The 23,171-nt window shown below is 48.6% G+C and overlaps 1 protein-coding gene across 1 annotated transcript in view; it reads left to right on the top strand.

Annotated features, from left to right (window-relative positions):
* Nucleotides 1-23,171, top strand: part of CADM4 (cell adhesion molecule 4) — a 423,983-nt gene that overhangs the window by 395,824 nt on the left and 4,988 nt on the right. The window contains exons 7-8 of the mRNA XM_075328501.1: nucleotides 20,597-20,769; nucleotides 21,033-21,161. Coding sequence (XP_075184616.1) covers nucleotides 20,597-20,769; nucleotides 21,033-21,161 — 302 coding nt within the window. The remainder of the gene's footprint in view (nucleotides 1-20,596; nucleotides 20,770-21,032; nucleotides 21,162-23,171) is intronic.

Raw genomic sequence — 23,171 nt, 5'->3', positions numbered from 1 at the left:
ATATGCCTGTATCATGTGAGCACTGTATAGATTTGTATTAAGCACTATCTGGCGGTATTATTTAGGCATCATTTGGCACTGTTATCTAGGTTGGCTCAGAGTGCAGTGTTCTATCTGATCTATATCACATTACAACAAGCAGTATATAACTGTATTATGAGCACACTGTATAATGCGGTATAATGCATTTAATGGCGGTAATATTTATTCACTGCTCTCATGACCTGATGGTTTTGTATTAAGCACTATCTTGCAGTATTATTTAGTTATCATATAGCACTGTTATCTGGTTTGGCTCAGGGTGCTTGTCACAAACCACCGGGGGGGTCACTCAGAAATCCCCCGCGCTGGCTACCAGTACGTCACAATCGGGGGGTAGCAAGGGGGCGTCCCCCTCCTTTATACCTCCCGACCGACAGACAGAGCACGTGACGCGCTCTCTAGCGCCCCTCTTATAGTCAGGCCAATTATGGAATTGCCCGACCATAAGCAAGGAGGCCGCTATACTACTTATGCCGATTATTGAAGGGTCCCCGGTGAGAGGAGGGTATATATTCCCCCGACCTCCGCGGGCGGAATATATAATATCTTCCCGGATCTCACTGGCCTCCCCACAATAATCCTTGGCACAACTCGCTGCCACCAACCGATTTACGGTAACTATTAGCCGAACACACAGACGTGGGATTCAAGATCGAGATAACAGAACAGCCCAAGATTAATTATATAATTTAATCGCCTAAAGCACACTAGAAACTACAATATATACAATAGGGAATCTACAGAATATACAGTTATGTCAGAGTACAGTTACAGATAAAGCATGGTTTACAACAGGTATGCAATTCAATCAGTTACCTTGTGCGTCTGGCCACAGGGGGGCGCTGTAGACCAGGTTTCCAGGAACTCTCTCACAGGTCTGTCCCAACCAGGCCCCCGAGCAGAAGAACGCTGGAAAATGGCCGAAGTAGGGTTATCAACCTGGGCAAATCCAGGTCTCCTCCTACCTTAGTGACCTCACAGGGAAGCACTGCCACTCCCCCTGCATGGATCAGAATTATCCAGAAAAGGGGATTTTGGCCATAACTTTGCCTGGGAGCGTCGTAGGCGGACGCCAATGCTCTCATTGTGACAGTTATGAATTTAGCTGCAGAACGAGGGGACTCATGACCTGTCTACGAGTTCCCATATGGCTGATATCACGTTTGGTGTGTTTCCCAATGTCCTACTTCCATAAAAAGGGTGTGCCAGCATCGTCCACATGCGGAGACACCATTGTTATGGTTGCCATATTTATCGGAGATATGGCTTGCGAGATATGAACCATTTTTTACTGGAGTCGTTCTGTCTGGCTATTTCCATAGCCTTGCTAACTAGCTAGCAGCTCCTACTACAGGGTGACGGCAGGGAGTCATCCTGTATCCATTGTCCTAAAGCCACCTAATTTCCATATCACAGGACATGGCCATGGATTTGTTGCTAAACCAGTTGTGTGAAGGGAAGGGGGTAGTGACACCAGGAGAGGGCTTCCTGACATGACTTGAATGTCATGATTTATCGTCATATCTCCGGATTTACCTCACACCTCCCCCCTTTTGAGGGCGCTAGGGGGCAGCACACTCCGGTGTTCCCCCGTGCGCCCGTCCGCGACCTCTCCTTGTCGGGACAGCCCGTCTGCGTTACCGTGGTCACGGCCCCTTTTGTGGCGAATGGTGAAGTTGTATTGCTGGAGCGCAAGGCTCCATCGCAACAATCGCCCATTCGTCCCAGAGACGGTGTGCAACCAGCTGAGGGGATTGTGGTCCGTCTCCACGATGAAGTGGCGCCCGTATAGATAGGGTTGCAGACGCTGCAGGGCCCACACTATGGCCAGGCACTCCTTCTCCATCGTGGAATAGGCAACTTCCCTTGGTAACAGCTTCCTGCTCAGGTACAAGACTGGGTGCTCTTGGCTCGCAGAGTCCACCTGGCTGAGCACCGCACCGAGGCCGAAGTCACTGGCGTCGGTCTGTACTACAAACGGCCGCGTGAAGTCGGCTGCCTGTAGCACGGGCGGGCTGGACAGGGCGTCCTTTAGGGCCCGGAAGGCTGTCTCGCAGTCCATTGTCCAATCGACTGCAGAGGGCAGCTTCTTCTTGGTGAGGTCCGTCAAGGGCTTTGCCAGGCTACTATAGCATGGAACAAACCTCCTATAGTACCCAGCGGTCCCCAAGAAGGACATCACCTGCTTCTTGGTCCTGGGGGTGGGCCAGGATGCGATGGCCTCCACTTTCTCAGGCTCGGGCTTCAGCGTTCCCCCACCTACCCGGTGACCGAGGTACTGGACCTCGCTCATGGCCAGCTGACACTTTCCCGGCTTGATGGTCAAACCTGCCCGGTGGATCCGCCTGAGCACCTGTGCTAGATGCTCTAGGTGATCTTCCCAGGTGGGACTGAAGACGGCAATGTCATCCAGGTACGCGGCCGCGTACCCTTCAAGTCCCTTGAGCAGGGTGTTGACCATCCGCTGGAAAGTGGCAGGGGCATTCCTCATCCCGAATGGCATCACCGTGGACTCGTACAGTCCAAATGGGGTAATAAAGGCAGAGCGTTCCCTGGCCTTGCGAGTCAGGGGGATCTGCCAATATCCCCGGCTCAGGTCCATGATGGTCAGGTACTGAGCCCCGGCCAACTGATCGAGCAGGTCATCGATGCGTGGCATTGGGTACGCATCGGCGACCGTGACCGCATTGAGCCCCCTGTAGTCCACGCAGAACCGAGTGGTTCGGTCCTTCTTAGGGACGAGGACTACAGGCGAGGCCCAAGCGCTGTTGGATGCCTGGATCACCCCCAGCTCCAGCATCTCGTCAATCTCCTGGCGCATGTGTTGCTGCACCTCCAGGGAGACCCGATATGCTGAACGCCGGATCGGGGGATGATCCCCAGTGTCCACGTGATGGACAGCCAAGTCAGTCCTTCCGGGCTGGTTGGTAAACAACCCCCGGAAGGGGTGTAGGGTGGCCCACAGCTGGGACCGTTGGTCCTCCAAGAGCTGGTGGCCAACCTCCACATCCTCAATGGATCCGCCTGCCCTAACCTGGGCTAGCATATCCAAGAGGGTTTCCGCTTCTCCCTCCTCGGGCAGGTTGCACACGGGGAGCGCACATGCCTCCCGCTCATGATGTGCCTTCATCATGTTCACATGGAAGGGCTTCCGCCTTCCACGGGCAGGGTCCAGGGTGACCAGGTACGTCACAGGGTTGAGCTGCTGGTACACGAGGTATGGGCCTTCCCAGGCTGCCTGAAGCTTGTCCTGTGGTACGGGGACCAGTACCCACACCTCTTGACCCACTTGGTAGGTCCTCTCACAAGCGTTCTGGTCGTACCAACGCTTCTGATCGGCCTGGGCTTGAGCCATATTGTCGTGTACCAGTTGCGTCAAGGCCTGCATTTTGTCCCGGAAGCGCATGACATACTCGATAACCGACACTCCAGGGGTGGCCAAATCCCCTTCCCAAGCCTCTTTCACCAGAGCCAGGGGGCCCCGCACACGTCGCCCGTACAGGAGCTCAAACGGTGAGAATCCTGTTGAGGCCTGTGGAACCTCCCGGTAAGCAAATAACAGGTGTGGGAGATACCGCTCCCAGTCACGCCCATGGGAGTCGACCAACATCTTAAGCATCTGCTTTAAGGTGCCATTGAACCGCTCGCACAGGCCATTAGTCTGTGGATGGTACGGGCTGGCCACCAGATGTCGCACCTGGACTTGCTTACAGAGGGTCTCCATCAGCTGGGACATGAATTGGGTCCCCCGGTCAGTGAGCATTTCCTGGGGAAAACCCACTCGGGAGAAAATCTCCAGCAATGCGGTGGCCACCTTGTCAGCCCGAATGGACGACAAGGCCACTGCTTCTGGGTACCGGGTGGCATAGTCCACTACCGTCAGTATGAAGCGTTTCCCGGAGCTGCTGGGGATGGCCAGCGGGCCGACCAGATCCACAGCCACCCTCCTGAAAGGCTCATCGATGATTGGCAGAGATACTAGTGGGGCTTTGGGGTGTGGCCCCGCCTTCCCCACTCTCTGACAGGTTTCACACGAACGGCAGTAGGCAGCCACATCGGCCCCCATTTTTGGCCAGTAGAAATGCTGGTTTAACCTGGCCTTGGTCTTAGCGATCCCTAGGTGTCCGGCCATCGGAATCTCATGTGCGATCCGCAACAACTCCGTCCGGAACGGATAGGGTACCACCAACTGTCGGTCCCTGGGCCACGCCTCCGGTGAACCCTGCTGGACCGTGGCCCGGTACAGCCGTCCTTGGTCCCAGACCACTCGCTCCGGGTCCGAGTCCGAGGGAGGCTGTGCCGCCTGCTCCTTTAGAGCTTTCAGGCTGTCGTCAGCTTCTAACGCTGCCTGAAACCCCTGACCAGATGTGGCCAGAATCGACGAGACTGTCACATCTTCGGTCAGTACCCCGGGACCTGTGTCCTGGCCTCCACCTGACTCGGCTGCCACTTGGTCAGAAGGGGAAGAGCTATCGGACCTCCGGGAGGCCCCTTGGCTTCCAGCACTCCCACTGCGGGTGACAGCGGCCACAGCCGCTGCGACCGTGGGTCGTGCCTGCTCCTCCTCCGTTCCTGACCAAGTCGCCGGTTCAGGCAGACCTACCTGGCTTCCTGACACCCCGGTTGTGGGGGAACCATGCACCGAGATCTTACCTGGGAGCACTTCCGCTCCTGGACCGGCCCCAATCTCACCTGCCTGTTCCCCTCCTGCAGCAACAGAACCCCGCTGTGAAATCTCTGGGGACCCCACATTTGCTGTGGTAGCCCCCACCCCACACACTGGTCCTCCCCCTGCAGCACCCTGCTCTCTGCTTATCCCTGCAGAGGGCAACAGATCCCAGCTCACAGGCTGGTTACTTGTAGAGGCATTGTCACACCTTTCTCTGACCCCCTCCCCTGTCACAGCTGCAGCTGAGTGTGTGTCTATGGTGTCTATGCAAGCAGAAATATCAGAGTTCACTCCCTCCTCCCTTACATCATTCATAGATAACACATTAACATTGTTAGGAGTCATGTCAATACTGGCTGAAGGTTCAGCCCTTGGTTGGGGCCCAAACTGGGAGGTTATCTGCCCCAAATCTGTCCCAAGTAGCACGTTTGCAGGGATCCGATCAGTTACCCCCACCTCCCTCACCCCTCGCCCTGCGCCCCAGTCCACATATATGTCAGCAACAGGCAGCGCCGGGTCAATGCCTCCAATCCCGGAGACAGCGAGGGTTTTTCCAGGGATCAAGTCTTGGGGGGACACCATCTCAGGCCGCACCAGAGTCACTTCCGAGGCGCTGTCTCGCAGTCCTATGGTCACAGACTGGCCGACGGTGACAGGTTGGAAGCTGTCCAGGGACCTACCACCACCCCCACCCACACAATACACCTTGGGCGGCCCTTGGGACGGGGACGGAGCCGGGGCCTTGGGACGCTGAGGGCACATGGCCTTGAAGTGTCCAGGTAGGTTGCACTGGTGGCACCGTCTTGGTTCCGCCACGGGCCTGGAGAGGGGAGTTGAGGGGGACACCCCCTGCAGTCTAGGGGCAGGTGGGGCAGTCGCAGAATTCATCTTACCCCCTCTCCAGGTGCTGCTGGTGGCCGCTCTCCTGGCCTCAGGGGCCCGGTTGTTGGTGTAGTCATCGGCAAGGGCAGCTGTAGCCGTGGATCCCTTTGGCTTCTGGTCTCGGATGAACTGGCGGAGATCCTCAGGGCAGTTCCACAAGAGTTGCTCCGTGATGAACAAGTCCAGGATCTCCGGTCCGGTGGAAAGCTGCAGGCCTTGGGTCCAGTGGTCGGCAGCTCGGGCAAGTGCCCGCCGGTGGTCAGCCCAGGAGTCCTTTGGTCCCTTCTGTAGGCTCCGGAACTTCTTGCGGTAGGACTCCGGGGTGAGGTTGTACTGTTGGATCAGGGCCCGCTTGATGGTGTCGTAGCCCTGATCTGCCTCAGCAGGCAAGTCCCCAAGGATATCCAGGGCCTTACCCCTTAAACGGGGGGTCAGGTATTTGGCCCACTGGTCCTTGTTCAGATGGTGCTGCAAGCAAGTCCGCTCAAAAGCAGTCAAGAAAGAGTCCAAGTCTCCATCCTTCTCCAGCACTGGGAAGTCCTCAACACGGACCTTTGGAAGTTTGGTGTCTTGAAGGTCACGTGTGGCTGATGAGGGCCGGAGCTGAGCTAGCTGCAGCTGGTAGTCACGCTCTGCCTGGCGCTCTTCACGCGCTGCCTGCCGCTCTGCCCTGCGCTCTGCCATGAGTATCTCGTAGGTATCCCGGTCTCCAGCCTGGAGAAGGGCCATAGCCATTTGAAGAAGGCTATCCGAGCCTCCCAGGCTCGGTGGAATGGCACGTGGTGATCTGCGGCCCGCTGCGGAGCCTGGTGCTTCACTGTCCATTGCAGAGCGGAGGGCTGGCATCTGGCTCGTTGAGGAACCTTGGGCGAGCTCCTCCTCATCTTGTCCAGCAGTCCCAGGTTGTGCGATGTCCTCTGCAGAGCTGTTCTCTGGCGTCGGGCTCCTGGAGGGCTCGTGGACAACCTCCTCATCGTCTCTGGCCTGAGCATCGGCCATTCCTTTGGCTTTGCTCCTGGTGCTATCAGCCATTGTTGCAGACTTTGGTCACTGACACAGAACTGACACCTGATGCCTCCACACACCTTACAGTATCTGCACTCTGACACTCTAGTGTTGAGCTGGTCTGAAGACCCCAGCAGCCACAGCTGCTGCAGGCAGTCTTTAGTGTCTGGGAGTATGGGTCTCACACTCACACACACTATTATCTCGATCCCACCGCTGCCACCAATATGTCACAAACCACCGGGGGGGTCACTCAGAAATCCCCCGCGCTGGCTACCAGTACGTCACAATCGGGGGGTAGCAAGGGGGCGTCCCCCTCCTTTATACCTCCCGACCGACAGACAGAGCACGTGACGCGCTCTCTAGCGCCCCTCTTATAGTCAGGCCAATTATGGAATTGCCCGACCATAAGCAAGGAGGCCGCTATACTACTTATGCCGATTATTGAAGGGTCCCCGGTGAGAGGAGGGTATATATTCCCCCGACCTCCGCGGGCGGAATATATAATATCTTCCCGGATCTCACTGGCCTCCCCACAATAATCCTTGGCACAACTCGCTGCCACCAACCGATTTACGGTAACTATTAGCCGAACACACAGACGTGGGATTCAAGATCGAGATAACAGAACAGCCCAAGATTAATTATATAATTTAATCGCCTAAAGCACACTAGAAACTACAATATATACAATAGGGAATCTACAGAATATACAGTTATGTCAGAGTACAGTTACAGATAAAGCATGGTTTACAACAGGTATGCAATTCAATCAGTTACCTTGTGCGTCTGGCCACAGGGGGGCGCTGTAGACCAGGTTTCCAGGAACTCTCTCACAGGTCTGTCCCAACCAGGCCCCCGAGCAGAAGAACGCTGGAAAATGGCCGAAGTAGGGTTATCAACCTGGGCAAATCCAGGTCTCCTCCTACCTTAGTGACCTCACAGGGAAGCACTGCCACTCCCCCTGCATGGATCAGAATTATCCAGAAAAGGGGATTTTGGCCATAACTTTGCCTGGGAGCGTCGTAGGCGGACGCCAATGCTCTCATTGTGACAGTTATGAATTTAGCTGCAGAACGAGGGGACTCATGACCTGTCTACGAGTTCCCATATGGCTGATATCACGTTTGGTGTGTTTCCCAATGTCCTACTTCCATAAAAAGGGTGTGCCAGCATCGTCCACATGCGGAGACACCATTGTTATGGTTGCCATATTTATCGGAGATATGGCTTGCGAGATATGAACCATTTTTTACTGGAGTCGTTCTGTCTGGCTATTTCCATAGCCTTGCTAACTAGCTAGCAGCTCCTACTACAGGGTGACGGCAGGGAGTCATCCTGTATCCATTGTCCTAAAGCCACCTAATTTCCATATCACAGGACATGGCCATGGATTTGTTGCTAAACCAGTTGTGTGAAGGGAAGGGGGTAGTGACACCAGGAGAGGGCTTCCTGACATGACTTGAATGTCATGATTTATCGTCATATCTCCGGATTTACCTCACAGTGCTGTTATATCTGATCTATATGGTGGCATTATAACAAGCAGTATATGGCTGTATAATGTGAGCACTGTATAGATTTGTATTAAGCACTAGCTGGCAGTATTATTTAGGCATCATATGGCACTGTTATCTAGGTTGCCTCAGGGTGCTATGTTATATCTGATCTATATGGCATTATAACAAGCATTTTATGGCTGTATAATGTGAGCACTGTATGGTTTTGTACTAAGCACCATCTGGCGGTATTATTTAAACATCATATGGCACTGTTATCTGGGTTGGCCCAGGGTGTTGTGTTATATCTGATCTATATTGCATTGTACCAAGCAGTATATGGCTTTATTTTGCGAGCACTGTATAGTTTTGTATTAAGAACTGTATGGCGGTATTATTTAGGCATCATATGGCACTGGTATCTGGATTGGTTCAGGGTGCTGTGCTATATCTGATATATATTCAATTATAACAAGCAGTATATGGCTGTATCATGTGAGCACTGTATAGATTTGTATAAAGCACTATCTGGCGGTATTATTTAGGCTCATATGACACTGTTATCTGTGTTGGCTCATGGAGATGTTTTATATCTGGTCTATATGGTATTATAACAAGCATTTTATGGCTGTATAATGTGAGCACTGTATGGTTTTGTACTAAGCACCATCTGGCGGTATTATTTAAACATCATATGGTACTGTTATCTGGGTTGGTGCATGGTGCTGTGTTATATCTGATCTCTATGGCATTGACAAGCAGTATATGACTGTATTATGAGCGCACTGTATGATGCGGTATAATGCATTGAATGGTGGTAATATTTATTCACTTTTCTCATGGCCTGATGGTTTTGTATTAAGCACTATCTGGCGGTATTATTTAGGCATCATATGGCACTATCTGTGTTGGCTCATGGAGATGTTTTATATCTGATCTATATGGTATTATAACAAGCAATTGTATGGCCGTATTATGTGAGCACGGTATAGATTTGTATTAAGCACTATATGGCGGTATTATTTAGGCATCATATGGCACTGTTATCTGGGTTGGCTCAGAGTGCTTTTTTATATCTGATCTATATGGTGACATTATAACAAGCAGTATATGGCTGTATCATGTGAGCACTGTATGGTTTTGTATTAAGCACTATATGGCGGTATTATTTAGGCATCATATGGTACGGTTATCTGGGTTGGCCCAGGGTGCAATGATATATATGATCTACATGGCATTATAGCAAGCAGTGTATGGCTGTATTATGGGCACAGTGTATGGTGCGGTATAATGCATTGAATGGCGGTGATATTTATTCATTGCTCTCAAGGCCTGGTGATGACAGTATATGGCGGTTGTATTATATATGGCTCTGTGTGCGGTGTATGCCCAGCTGCAATGATGGTGCCATTTGTCCTGGACAACCCCAATATTGCGGTATTATTTAGGCATCATATGGCCACAGGAGGTATAGATGTGGAGGAAGCCCGCTATCCCCCGTATATTGGGTGATTGCGGTTTGTGAGTGATTGCCTGTGATCCTGTGCCCCGTGCCACGCCGAGCCATTGTTATATGGCGGAATTAGTTGCTATTATGTCCAAAAGTTAAATGCAACCACAGGATGAGTTATTAGCGAGCCGAGGAGAATACGGCGGCTGCAAAGCGATCCATCCGGCAAGACGCGATTCAGTCGCCTCCTCTGTGCCGGGCGGTCACCGCACCATTTACCGCTCTTTGTCTGCACACATTTCCAGCCCTTTGTTCTGCGGAAGAAGAGACGGAGCCGGTTGTTCACAAATGGCCGTTCCTCACGTCGCTAATTCTCCCCAGCTGTGTCCCTGTATGCCCGCAGCGGCCGCACTTCACTGGGTCAGCGCCGATAGCCGGAAAACAAAAGAGCCCCATTGTGACAGCGGCGGCGGCGGAGGAGGATGATTTTCTCGCTTTTTTCATTTATTTTTATTTAATTTTTTTATTTTTTGATCTTGGAAGTGAAAAACTGAAATCTTTATCTGTGATATGTAAATCAAAGAATTAGGAAAGCATCGTCTCGCCAGCGGTCCGGGAAACACTGCCCCCCTGTGGACAAATTGCCATGAAAAACTGGAGAATATTATTGCCAAAAATGGAGAAAAAAAGGAGGAGGTGAGCTGTGACATAATCTATTGTGAATGGTGGATCCTGTGTTATCTACTGTATATAGAGATAATATAAGTCACTGTACAGGAAGGGGAGGAGGTGAGCTGTGACATCACCTATTGTGAATGGTGGGTCCTGTGTTATCTACTGTATATAGAGGTGTTATCAGTCATTGTACAGGAGGAGGAGGTGAGCTGTGATATCACTTATTGTGAATGGTGGGTCCTGTGTTATCTACTGTATATAGAGGTGTTTTCAGTCATCGTACAGGAGGAGGAAGTGAGCTGTGACATCATCTATTGTGAATGGTGGGTCCTGTGTTATCTATTGTATATAGAGGTGTTTTCAGTCATCATACAGGAGGAGGAGGTGAGCTGTGACATCATCTATTGTGAATGGTGGGTCCTTTATCTATTGTATATAGAGGTGTTATCAGTCATTGTACAGGAGGAGGAGGTGAGCTGTGATATCACCTATTGTGAATGGTGGGTCCTGTGTTATCTATTGCATATAGAGGTGTTATCAGTCATTGTACAGGAGGAAGAGGTGAGCTGTGACATCACTTATTGCGAATGGTGGGTCCTGTGTTATATGCTGTATATAGAGGTGTTTTCAGTCATTGTACAGGAGGAGGAGGTGAGCTGTGACATCACTTATTGTGAATGGTGGGTCCTGTGTTATATGCTGTATATAGAGGTGTTTTCAGTCATTGTACAGGAGGAGGAGGTGAGCTGTGACATCACTTATTGTGAATGGTGGGTCCTGTGTTATCTATTGTATATAGAGGTGTTTTCAGTCATCGTACAGGAGGAGGAGGTGAGCTGTGACATCTATTGTGAATAGTGGATCATGTGTTATCTATTGTATATAGAGGTGTTATCAGTCATTGTAAAGGAGGAGGAGGTGAGTTGTGACATCACCTAATGTGAATGGTGTATCATTATCAGTCATTCTACAGGATGAGGAGGAGGTAAGCTATGACATCTATTGTGAATGGTGGGTCCTGTGTTATCTATTGCATATAGAGGTGTTATCAGTCATTGTACTGGAGGATGAGGTGAGCTGTGATATCACTTATCGTGAATGGTGGATCCTGTGTTATCTACTGTATATAGAGGTGTTATCAGTCATTGTACAGGAGGATGAGGTGAGCTGTGATATCACTTATCGTGAATGGTGGATCCTGTGTTATCTATTGTATATAGAGGTGTTATCAGTCATTGTACAGGAGGATGTGAGCTGTAACATCACTTATTGAGAATGGTGGCTCATTATCAGTTATTGTACAGGAGGAGAAGGTAAACTGTGACATCAGGTATTGTGAAGGGTGGATCCTGTTATGTCATTCTATAGGAGGAGGAGGTGAGCTGTGACATCTATTGTGAATAGTGAATCCTGTGTTATGTACTGTATATAGAGGTATTATCAGTTATTGTTCAGGAGGAGGTGAGCTGTGACATCTATTTTGAATGGTGGATCCTGTTATCTACTGTATATAGAGTTATCAGTCTTTGTACAGAAAGAGGATGAGGTGAGCTGTGATATCATCTATTGTGAATGGTGGATCCTGTGTTAACTACTGTATATAGAGGTGTTGTCAGTTATTGTACAGAAGGTAGAGGAGGTGAGCTGTGAAATCTGTTGTGAATGGTAGATCCTGTGTTAACTTTTATGTATTTAGGTGGTAACAATTATTGTACAGGAGGAGGTGAGCTGTGACATCACCTATTGTGAATTGTGGATTCTACATTACATATATAATATATGTATATGTGTGTGTGTGTGTGTGTGTGTGTATATGTATGTATATATATATATATATATATATATGTGTGTGTGTGTATATATGTGTGTGTATATATGTATATATAATATATATATAATATATATATATATATATATATATATATATATATAATATATTAATGTGTGTGTGTGTGTATTTATATGTATATATACATATTTGTATATATACACACATGCATGTACTGTATGTATATAAAAAGTGGTCAAATTCCATTGTAATTCCTGTCTGGAATGATAATGAGACTGCTGAAAAGCCATTTGTACTGAACAGGAAGTAAAAGTCCAGTATAAGACTAGAGATCTGTGGTGAGAATTGTAAGATTTCAGATGATGTTCCTATATGAAAACATTTTTTATTATTATTATAATCACTATCAATATAATAATCATCTATATAGCGCTATTAATTCCATAGTGCTTTACACACATCAGCAGGTGTGTGTGTGTATATGTGTGTGTATATATATATATATATATATATATATATATATATTAGTATGTATATATAATATAATATAAATATTCCATTAGCTGCAATCTGTGACTTATATACAGTACATTACCTTTGCTGTGAGACCTTGAATATTTGGCATAATAGTTGCTCAGCGGCCTCATTTACTTATTGTTCTACAGTTCCAAAAGTGACCTGACGATGAGGGGGCGCTGGAGAGCAGTCTGATCGTGACAAAGTGGAACATGTGACAGTTCTTCCTGGCCGTAGTCATTATCCAGGATTAAGCAGTAATACATAATGTCGGGTCCTGCGTCATCCTGCAGGATCGTTCAGGCTTTTCCTATCTTTGCATTATTTTTCTTTTTTTGCCTATCTTTTGTCAACAACCAAAAATGTGCCTAATTGATGAGTGTCAGATCTAGTTACGCAGCGATCCATCAATCATGACTGCTCTGCTGAAATCTCCTTTATGCTATATCACTGGCAGCGGCTTTCACTCATCCTTGACAATTCCCTTTCATATTTAATTTTTACTATTTTTAGGGACAAACTTCTGTGCAGTTTTATTTATATATATATATATATATATATATATATACACATATATATTACAGTATATATACTAGCTGTAGTACCCAGGCGTTGCCCGGCATAGTAACTGTCTCTCTCCCAGTCCCTGTCTGTGTGTCGCTGTTTCTCTGTCTGTGTCTTTCTGTGTCTCTATGTGTTTCTATCTCTCTGTCTGTCTCTCCCTTTCCCTGTCTGCCTCTTTGCCCGTCCGGCTGCCTCTTTGCCCTGCTGCCTCGGTCTCTTTCCACATCTGTCTCTGTCTGTGTCTCGGTCTCTCTCTCTCCGTCTCTCCACCAACATCTTATTACCTCACACATAAGCTTCTTATACTAACAGTTTATTTTGTTCCTATAGCAACCACTGACAGTTGCTATTACTAGCCTGCAGCTCCCAGCTCCATTCAGTTTAATGGTGGCAGCTTTTTGGAGAGTAACTGTAAAGCGCAGGGTTACATTTTCCTGTCAAAACATAGTCTATGACATTCCCTGGGTCACATGAGGCGTCTGTTCAAAACTTTGTGATTGCAAATGCAATGGTGCAAATTCCTTTAGCGGACATGCATACACACACACACACACACATACATACATACATACATACACTTCACTTTATATATTCGATAGATATATATATATATATAGGCGGCTCTGTTTTCTGACTTAATAAATGTTATCATTTGGGCTACCGATAGCCACCACTAGAGGGAGCTAGATTCCATTAGTATTGGATTCAGCAGCAGCTGTAGGATCCTGTATGGAGTGGTCGCCCCCTAGTGGCTGCTTTGATAGTGGCAGGAATATGTTGTGTTCTCTGCCTCTGCGGTAAATATACGACCGCTACACCGTTTTGTGCGATAACTTGTGATTTAAAGCCAAGTTGTATTATTTGCCCTTCAAACAGAGGCGGGTAACGGCTTAGGCTGTCCGCAGCCATGGGACAGGGTTTATTAGGCAGCGCTGTGCTGTCAGACAGGGGCTGTTAAAAGGCTCCGCACAATGACTGAAGTTGTTAAGCTGTATTACGCTATTACCAAGGTTGTTAAGCAGTATGGGTGAAGGCGGCATTTCTTCTGAGTCCTCTGCGATATAAGATAGAGTGTATTAAGCTGTGTGATACAAGAATGGAGTTTATTAAGTAATGCTGAGCCATTGTGGAGGCGCATTGTGTCTGGTGTAAGGGAAAGCTCCGCTCCTCCACCTAGGCCCAGAGTTTATTACGTCGTTTCATGATATAGTTATAGGTGGAAAAGAAGTGTGTATTGTAGGAGAGGCGGAAGAAAAAACAAATATAACCGCTATAATACTCCCCACCGGTGTGCAAAAATAAACCTGATATATACTAGTATATAGCATGCAGTATATAGACTGTAACTACTATAATACTGCTCTTATGTACAAGAATATAACTACTATAATACTGCCCCTATGTACAAGAATATAACTACTATAATACTGCCCCTATGTACAAGAATATAACTACTATAATACTCCTCCCTATATACAAGAATATAACTACTATAATACTGCTCTTATGTACAAGAATATAACTACTATAATACTGCCCCTATGTACAAGAATATAACTACTATAATACTGCTCCCTATGTACAAGAATATAACTACTATAATACTCCTCCCTATATACAAGAATATAACTACTATAATACTGCCCCTATGTACAAGAATATAACTACTATAATACTGCCCCTATATACAAGAATATAACTACTATAATACTGCTCCTATGTACAAGAATATAACTACTATAATACTGCCCCTATGTACAAGAATATAACTACTATAATACTGCCCCATATGTACAAGAATATAACTGCTATAATACTGCCCCCTATGTACAAGAATATAACTACTATAATACTGCCCCTATCTACAGGAATATAACTACTATAATACTGCCCCTATGTACAAGAATATAACTACTATAATACTGCCCCCTATGTACAAGAATATAACTACTATAATACTGCTCCCTATGTACAAGAATATAACTACTATAATACTGCCCCATATGTACAAGAATATAACTGCTATAATACTGCCCCTATGTACAAGAATATAACTACTATAATACTGCCCCTATGTACAAGAATATAACTACTATAATACTGCCCCTATGTACAAGAATATAACTACTATAATACTGCTCCTATATACAAGAATATAACTACTATAATACTGCCCCTATGTACAAGAATATAACTACTATAATACTGCCCCTATGTACAAGAATATAACTACTATAATACTGCCCCCTATGTACAAGAATATAACTACTATAATACTGCCCCTATGTACAAGAATATAACTACTATAATACTGCTCCTATATACAAGAATATAACTACTATAATACTGCCCCTATGTACAAGAATATAACTACTATAATACTGCCCCTATGTACAGGAATATAACTGTAAACATTTGATATGTTTTACCGGTTGTGATGAAGGTCAGATTGACCTTCACAATGGTCCTCGCCGCCCCTGGTGCTCTGAAGAGCGCTGCTTCTCCTCATTGTTATGCATGGAAAGCTGATGATCAGTCTTACAAGAGCTCATCCTGAGTATTACCGCTCTGAAGCACCTATCAACCAACAAGTGCTGAACCATGTTGTTTAGTAATAGTGATAGACCCTTATCATAGAGATGCAGCAGAGCCGAGTGTGTCATTTCACAGAAATCGTTGTGTTGTTGATTTATCTCAATCACTGTCATTTCATGCAGTTAACGAGCTTCCCATTTCTGAGTTATCACTCCCCTACACCTGTAGCAGAGCTGAATTTGTCATTTAAAGGGACCTTGTCATTTCCTATAATTATGTAATGTTTGTCCCTTGTGTAGACGCCGCTGTTCTCCTGAATCCGGCAATGTTTTTCTTTTGTTCCTACTCCTCTCGGTTCCGGAGATATGGCCTTTTCTTTCATGTATATAAATATACTCCTGTTATCAGGTGGGTGTGGTCTCTTCAAGAAGACGCCCACTTGGCTAACTAGACCTGATTTTTATTAGGAGCCATATCTCTGGAACGGAGAGGCGCAGGAAAAAAAGAAAAACAGTGCCGGATTCAGAAAAACAGCGGCTTTTACATCAGAGGCAAAAAATATATATAATTATGTTAAATGACAAAGCTGGGGTTGGAAATAATAGACTCTAATTGCCTTTTATCTGGGCTGTGTTTGTTACTTTAGAGACCTTAGCTGCCGGTAGCCAAAAAGCGGCTGTTTTGGGGGAAAAAAAAGCCACTTTCGGAAGCTTTCCCTCATTAGACATGTAAATTGATCCACCGACGGCCGCGGGCAAGTGTTTCCGCAGCTTGGCTTTCTGATGAGCCGGTCCATATCCTGGAGGTGTCGTGAGCTGTTGCACAATATAAGATGTAAATCTCCGGTGCGTGTGGCGCAGAATGGCAGACGCATGGGAAGCCCCAGTGGATACAGCCCATTATACCCATGTGAGGTCCCAGCCTCCTGGATATGAAAATTCATCTTTTCTAATTAATGTGAGTTGTGAGGAAAGGGATAGTTTACCACGAAATTAATAGTTTTCCCTCCAGGTAGAGCACAATAAGGCGGCTACGGAAGACTAGAACATAGAACGTAGAATACAACTAAATATAAAAAATAAAAAGCAATTACATTTATATGACGGCTTACAAGCAGCACACTGACATTGAGTGCACCACTACCAGCATCTCAGTGCTTTATAACTCAGGATAAAGGAATATTCCCAACAAATAAAGTTATTTCGTCGTCTTGGTGATCATTGGGGGTTCTTCCAATGGGAACCTTAGTGATTCTGAGATTGGGGGGCATTCTCGACTCGAATAGAGCAGAGGTGGCCATGCTTGGCCACCTGAAATTGGAGTGCCAGAAATAGCCGATTGCATCTCTTAACAGCTCCATAGACCATGAGAGAAGGTCACGCACTTCCTTCTGGATGGGGTTTCTGAGCCCCGATCTGGGGATTGCCTGTGGTCCTGAACCGGCAAGTTCTTGGTGATCATTGGGTGTTCTTACAATGGTAACCCCATCGATCCTGAGATTTGTTGCTCTACCACATTGTTCTGAATGGAAGAGGGGTAGCCACACTCGGCTGCCTGTCAATCGGAGTGCCAGAAATAGCTGATTGCAGCTCTTGACAGCCCCATAGACCATAAGAGGAGGCCACGCACTCCATTGCGGATGTGGTTTCTGAGCCCCAACCTGAGGATCTCCTGTGGTCCTGAACTGGCAATTTAGCCCCTATCTTCTTGGTGATCATTGGGGGTTCTTCCAATGGAAACCCTATCAATCCTGAGATTGCGGCACTGCCGCCTCATCCTGAATGGAGCAGAGACAGCCATGTTCGGCTGCCTGTCAATCGAAGTGTCAGAAATAGCCGATCGCAGCTCTTGAGGGCTCCATAGACCATTAGAGGAGGCCACCACTACATTCCGGATGGGGTTTGTGAGCCCCGATCTGGGGATCTCCTGTGGTTTTGAACCGGCAAGTTATCCCTTATCGTGTTGTTGATCATTGGGGGTTCTTCCTGAGCTTCGAGCTCTGCTGTTTTGTCCTGAATAGAACAGAGGTGGCCATGCTCAGCCTCTTGTCAATCGGAGTGCTAGAAATCACCATTCGCAGCTCTTGAGGGCTCAGTAGGTCATGAGAGGAGGCTACGCATTCCATTCCGGATCGGGATCGCTGGTTGTCCCTGTGGTCATGAAGTAGCAAGTTATCCCCTATCTTACGGAACTTGGTTTTTGGCGGCAGTATATTTTGCTATGTTGTTAGGGGGTGGTGGTGAGCGAGCAGTGTGGGGGGCTTCACAATGTGTATTGAGGGGCATTATATTGTGTGGAGCCCATGAAAGAAGGAATTAAACAGCGTGGTTAAGGGTGTATCCAAAAAACGTGCCACGTCACACTTCGTATGCGGTATAAGGTGTCCCTCTGCCTTGTCCTTCAGAGCTGGGAGGTATGGAGAACATAAACCTTGAGAGAAGGCCTCAAAGGTGGGAGGTATGGCGAACGTAAACCATGAGAGAAGGCCGCAGAGGTGGGGGGTATGGAGAATATAAACCATGAGAGAAGGTCCCAGAGGTGGGAAGTATGGAGAACATAAACCATGAGAGAAGACTCCAGAGGTGGGAGGTATGGAGAATATAAACCATGAGAAAAGGTCCCATAGGAGGGAGGTATGGAGAACATAAAGCATGAGAGAAGGCCCCAGAGGTGGGAGGTATGGAGAATGTAAACCATGAGAAAAGGCCCCAGAGGTGGGAGGTATGGAGAACGTAAACGATGAGAGAAGGTCCCTGAGGTGGGAGGTATGGAGAACATAAACCATGAGAGAAGGTCCCTGAGGTGGGAGGTATGGAGAACATAAACCATGAGAGAAGGTCCCAGAGGTGGGAGGTATGGAGAACGTAAACCATGAGAAAATGAGAGAAGGTCCCAGAGGTGGGAGGTATGGAGAATGTAAACCATGAGAGAAGGCCCCAGAGGCGGTTGGACTGTCGTGGGTGTTCCTTTTCTTTGTACACTAGATCGGGACATGACCTGAACACTGAATGTACATAAGATTGGTTGACTTAAGACTACCCAAAGGCAGATAATAGCTGAATGTCATGGGAGTTCAGCTCTGGAGCATCAAATGCAGCTCAAAGAAATTAAATGCACATAAGGTTAAGACATGGTCATGAGCCATATTTGATGGAGCGCCAAAGAGTTAAAGAACGCCCACTCCCGAAACCTTGTACCTGGCCGGGGATGACACTTTATACTTTCCTTGTAAGAACTGGCCTCACAATGCGAAAACCTGCAGTAAATATATAAAATGCCTCATAAATTATGCAGCCACGTACAATGGAGAGGTTGGTCCAGGAAATGTATTCGCTGGAAGGGTCCGCAGCTTTACCCCCCACGGTACTGAAATCAATACCGTGAGCGATCTGCCGCAACAAAGCCCCAGGATACGCGGCGTTAATAGTGGCAATCAGCAAAGCGTCTATAATCAGGGACGTGGAGGTGTGCGGGACGGCGAGTGACGGGAATTATTTACAAAAATGTTAATTTTCTTTTCAACCCAGAGATCAAAAAAATTCCAGATTTTTCCGTTTTAGAGTCTAAAGAAATTAGTTCCATTTGTGTCTTGGATAAAGAGGTCGGATTCTTGATGGCTCCTTAGGAGGAATCCAAAAGCCGAAAAATCGCCAACTATTGGAGGAAAAACCGTTATGCCAACACTTGTGTGTAGATTGGGGATTATGGACGTCTTCATAGAGGACATCTGTAAGGAAGAGAGGAGCTCATAGCTGAGACCTCTTCTTCTGGTGGCTCCGGCCACCACATCTGCTCCAGTTTGGGGGGTCCCAGGTGCTTGTTGGCTTATCCGTCCATTATTTGCATGGTGGAGTGGCTCATGGATGGTTCCTATGGCTGTAATCGGCAAAGATGAGCCTTGGACAGATAGCCACCATACATGAGATGGAGTCTTGGACAATTACCCACCAAATATAAGATGGAGCCGTGGTCTCCAAACATGAGAAGGAACCGTGGTCTCCAAACATGAGAAGGAGCCGTGGTCTCCAAACATGAGGAGCCGTGGTCTCCAAACATGAGAAGGAGCCGTGGTCTCCAAACATGAGAAGGAGCCGTGGTCTCCAAACATGAGAAGGAGCCGTGGTCTCCAAACATGAGATGGAGCCGTGGTCTCCAAACATGAGATGGAGCCGTGGTCTCCAAACATGAGATGGAGCCGTGGTCTCCAAACATGAGATGGAGCCGTGGTCTCCAAACATGAGATGGAGCCGTGGTCTCCAAACATGAGATGGAGCCGTGGTCTCCAAACATGAGATGGAGCCGTGGTCTCCAAACATGAGATGGAGCCGTGGTCTCCAAACATGAGATGGAGCCGTGGTCTCCAAACATGAGATGGAGCCGTGGTCTCCAAACATGAAGGGGAGCCGTGGTCTCCAAACATGAAGGGGAGCCGTGGTCTCCAAACATGAAGGGGAGCCGTGGTCTCCAAACATGAGATGGAGCCGTGGTCTCCAAACTGTAGATTCCCAAGGGATAGTAAAACTACATCTCTGGTCGAAAAATCCCACCAGAGCTGTGCCCCCCTGTCCATGGGCGCATTAGGAGCCACCAGCGGTGGAATTGATGGGACCTTCTTTGCCTTGGCTTTGACTTGTGCCGAATGACCAGGATAAAAAAAATGTTACTCTGTTGGGAGTTTTTGTGTTGTATGTGTCTATGAGGCACATTAGGAGTGACAAGAACCAATACTGATGGGACCTTCCTTGCTTTTTACCTTGGCTTGAGATATGTCAAGATTAGTGGTGTCATCTGAGCAACCGTTCAAATTCTTTGCCAAGTTGTATAACAAAAATCTGCCTAAAATGTGGGTTCTATGTCTACCCCGTCGCCTGTAGTCATTGTAGTCCTATCTCCACTTGAGTAAAGGCCTCTTACATGGCTTTTTGGGAATGGGATCATTACTGACCGTAGACACATTCTCGTCCTTTTAGGCCGGATGACATCGTCTGGAGCCGTCTAAACGACACATTACCGGAGCGAGCACAGGTCCAGGGTGAGCTGCTCACCTTTCCATCTCTCAGTCTTCAAGACAATGGAACCTACACCTGCCAGGTCTCCAACAAGCATGGCCGTTCCTCTGACCAATATGTGCTGGTTGTGTACGGTGAGTAGTGGTCATGGTGCCGGTGAGAATGAAGCAGATGTTGGCAGGAATTCATGTAATTGTGGATATGGATGAGCAATGGGGATTATAGAGGAGGGAGCAGTGAGCCATGGAGAGCCTTGTGGACAGCTGGCCTGCTGGACTGATTCCTGGGGACTTTTGGCTACTGGTCCTCCAGCCATAGGCAGCTCACATGATGGGACATCCCAGTATTAGAAAGATTGCCGTGTGAAGATCATGGAAATATTTATTGTCTCCTACAGACCCCGGAGCGATCATTGAAGCTCAGACCCAAGTCCCTTACGCGATCATAGGTGGCATTTTGGCACTTCTGGTCTTCCTTGTCATTTGCATCCTTATCGTTATGGTCTGGTGTTCTGTCCGGCAAAAAGGTAAGAAACGGTGGAGATCTTTCATTGTATTAAGATTTTCGGCCAATAAGTGGCCTTGTGTTCATATTTGTGACCAATAGGTGGCCTTGTGTTTCGATTTCTGACCAATAGGTGGCCTTGTGTTTCGATTTCTGACCAATACGTGGCCTTCTGGTAATACTGTTGAAGAATAGGTGGCCTTGTGTTAATAATCCTGACAAATAGGTGGCCTTGTGTTAATATTCCCGATCAGTAGATGGCCATGTGTTAATATTGACAACCAGTAGATGGCCATGTGTTCAAATGTCTGACCAATAGGTGGCCTTGGGGTAATACTTCCGACCAATAGGTGGCATTGTATGAAAATGTGTATCTTTGGTATAATGCGGAGGTTGATTATTAAAGCAGTGGCCGTCCAGCTATTGCACAATGAAGACCACATCCGCCTGAACAGACACGAAATTATATTTTTATTATGGTTTTGTAGCAGCTGAAGGGTAACTGCTCCGGGCTGTGTATTGTAGGATCATGTTATGTATCCCTGCGAGCTCCATTCAGACACAGAATATGAAAGGAGTCAGATGTACTTCCATGGTGTCTTGGGATGTTGACCATGACTGGAGCCCTGGTCTTTCCTGCCGCCCCCCCCCCTCCCCCGCTCCTTACCGCCTCCCTGAACGCCCTTTACCGCCTCCCCCCTTTGCGCTCTACCACCTCCCCGCTCTGCTCTTTACCGCCTCCCCCTCTCTCCTCACCCCTCACTCTTTACCGCTTCCCCTTGCTCCTTCTCGCTCTCTCCCGCTCATTCTTGCTCCCTCGATCTTTCTTGCCGCCCCGCCCTTTCTCGCTCTCTCCCCCTCTCTCCTCCCCCCTCTTTTCCGTTCCCGTTTTCCTCCTCTTTCTCGTTCCCCCCCGTTCCCCCCCTCTCCCCCGTTCCCCCACTCCCCCCCTCTCCTCCGTTCCCCCTCTCTCCTCCGTTCCCCCTCTCCTCCCCCTCACTTTCCTGCTCCCCCCCTTGCTCTCTCCCGCTCCCCCCGGTCTTCGGTCTCTCCCTCTCACCTCGGTCTTTGGTCTCTTCCCCCCCCCGGTCTCTGGTCTCCCCCCCCCATCCCCCCCCCCGGTCTCTGGTCTCTTCCCCCCCCCCCCGGTCTTTGGTCTTTCCCTCTCTCCCCCGGTCTTTGGTCTTTCCCTCACTCCCCCCCCGGTCTTCTTTCCCTCTCCCCCCCCGGTCTTTGGTCTTTTCCTCTCCCCCCCCCGGTCTTTGGTCCCCCCCCCCCCCCGTCTTTGGTCTTTCCCTCTCCCCCCCCCCGGTCTTTGGCCTTTCCCTCTCCCCCCCCCCCCGGTCTTTGGTCTTTCCCCCTCCCCCCCCGGTCTTTGGTCTTTCCCCCTCCCCCCCCCGGTCTTTGGTCTTTCCCTTTCCCCCTCCCAGTCTTTGGTCTTTCACTCTCCCCCCCCCCGGTCTTTGGTCTTTCCCTCTTCCCCCCCCGGTTTTTGGTCTTTCCCTCTCCCCCCCCGGTCTTTGGTCTTTCCCCCTCCCCCCCCCGGTCTTTTTGGTCTTTCCATCTCCCCCCCCGGTCTTTGGTCTTTCCCTCTCCCCCCCCCGGTCTTTGGTCTTTCCCTCTCCCCCCCCCCGGTCTTTGGTCTTTCCCTCTCACCCCCCCCGGTCTTTGGTCTTTCCCTCTCCCCCCCGGTCTTTGGTCCTTCCCTCTGCCCCCCTGGTCTTTGGTCTTTCCCTCTGCCCCCCCGGTCTCTAGTCTTTCCCTCTCCCCCCGGTCTTTGGTCTATCCCTCTCCCCCCCCGGTCTTTGGTGTCTCTCCCTCTCCCCCCCCCCCCGGTCTTTGGTCTCTCCCTCCCCCTCCCCCCCGGTTCCCCTCCCTCCCCCCCTGGTCTTTGGTCTCTTCCTCTCCCCCCCCCGGTCTTTGGTCTTTCCCTCTCTCCCCCCCCCCCCCGGTCTTTGGTCTCTCCCTCTCCCCCCCCGGTCTTTGGTCTCTCCCTCTCCCCCCCCGGTCTTTGGTCTCTCCCTCTCCCCCC

Source organism: Anomaloglossus baeobatrachus, chromosome 11 (genome assembly GCF_048569485.1).
Source record: "Anomaloglossus baeobatrachus isolate aAnoBae1 chromosome 11, aAnoBae1.hap1, whole genome shotgun sequence".
Lineage (NCBI taxonomy): Eukaryota > Metazoa > Chordata > Amphibia > Anura > Aromobatidae > Anomaloglossus > Anomaloglossus baeobatrachus.
Note: the sequence above shows the minus strand (reverse complement) of the source record. Positions and strands in the feature narration are given on the sequence as shown.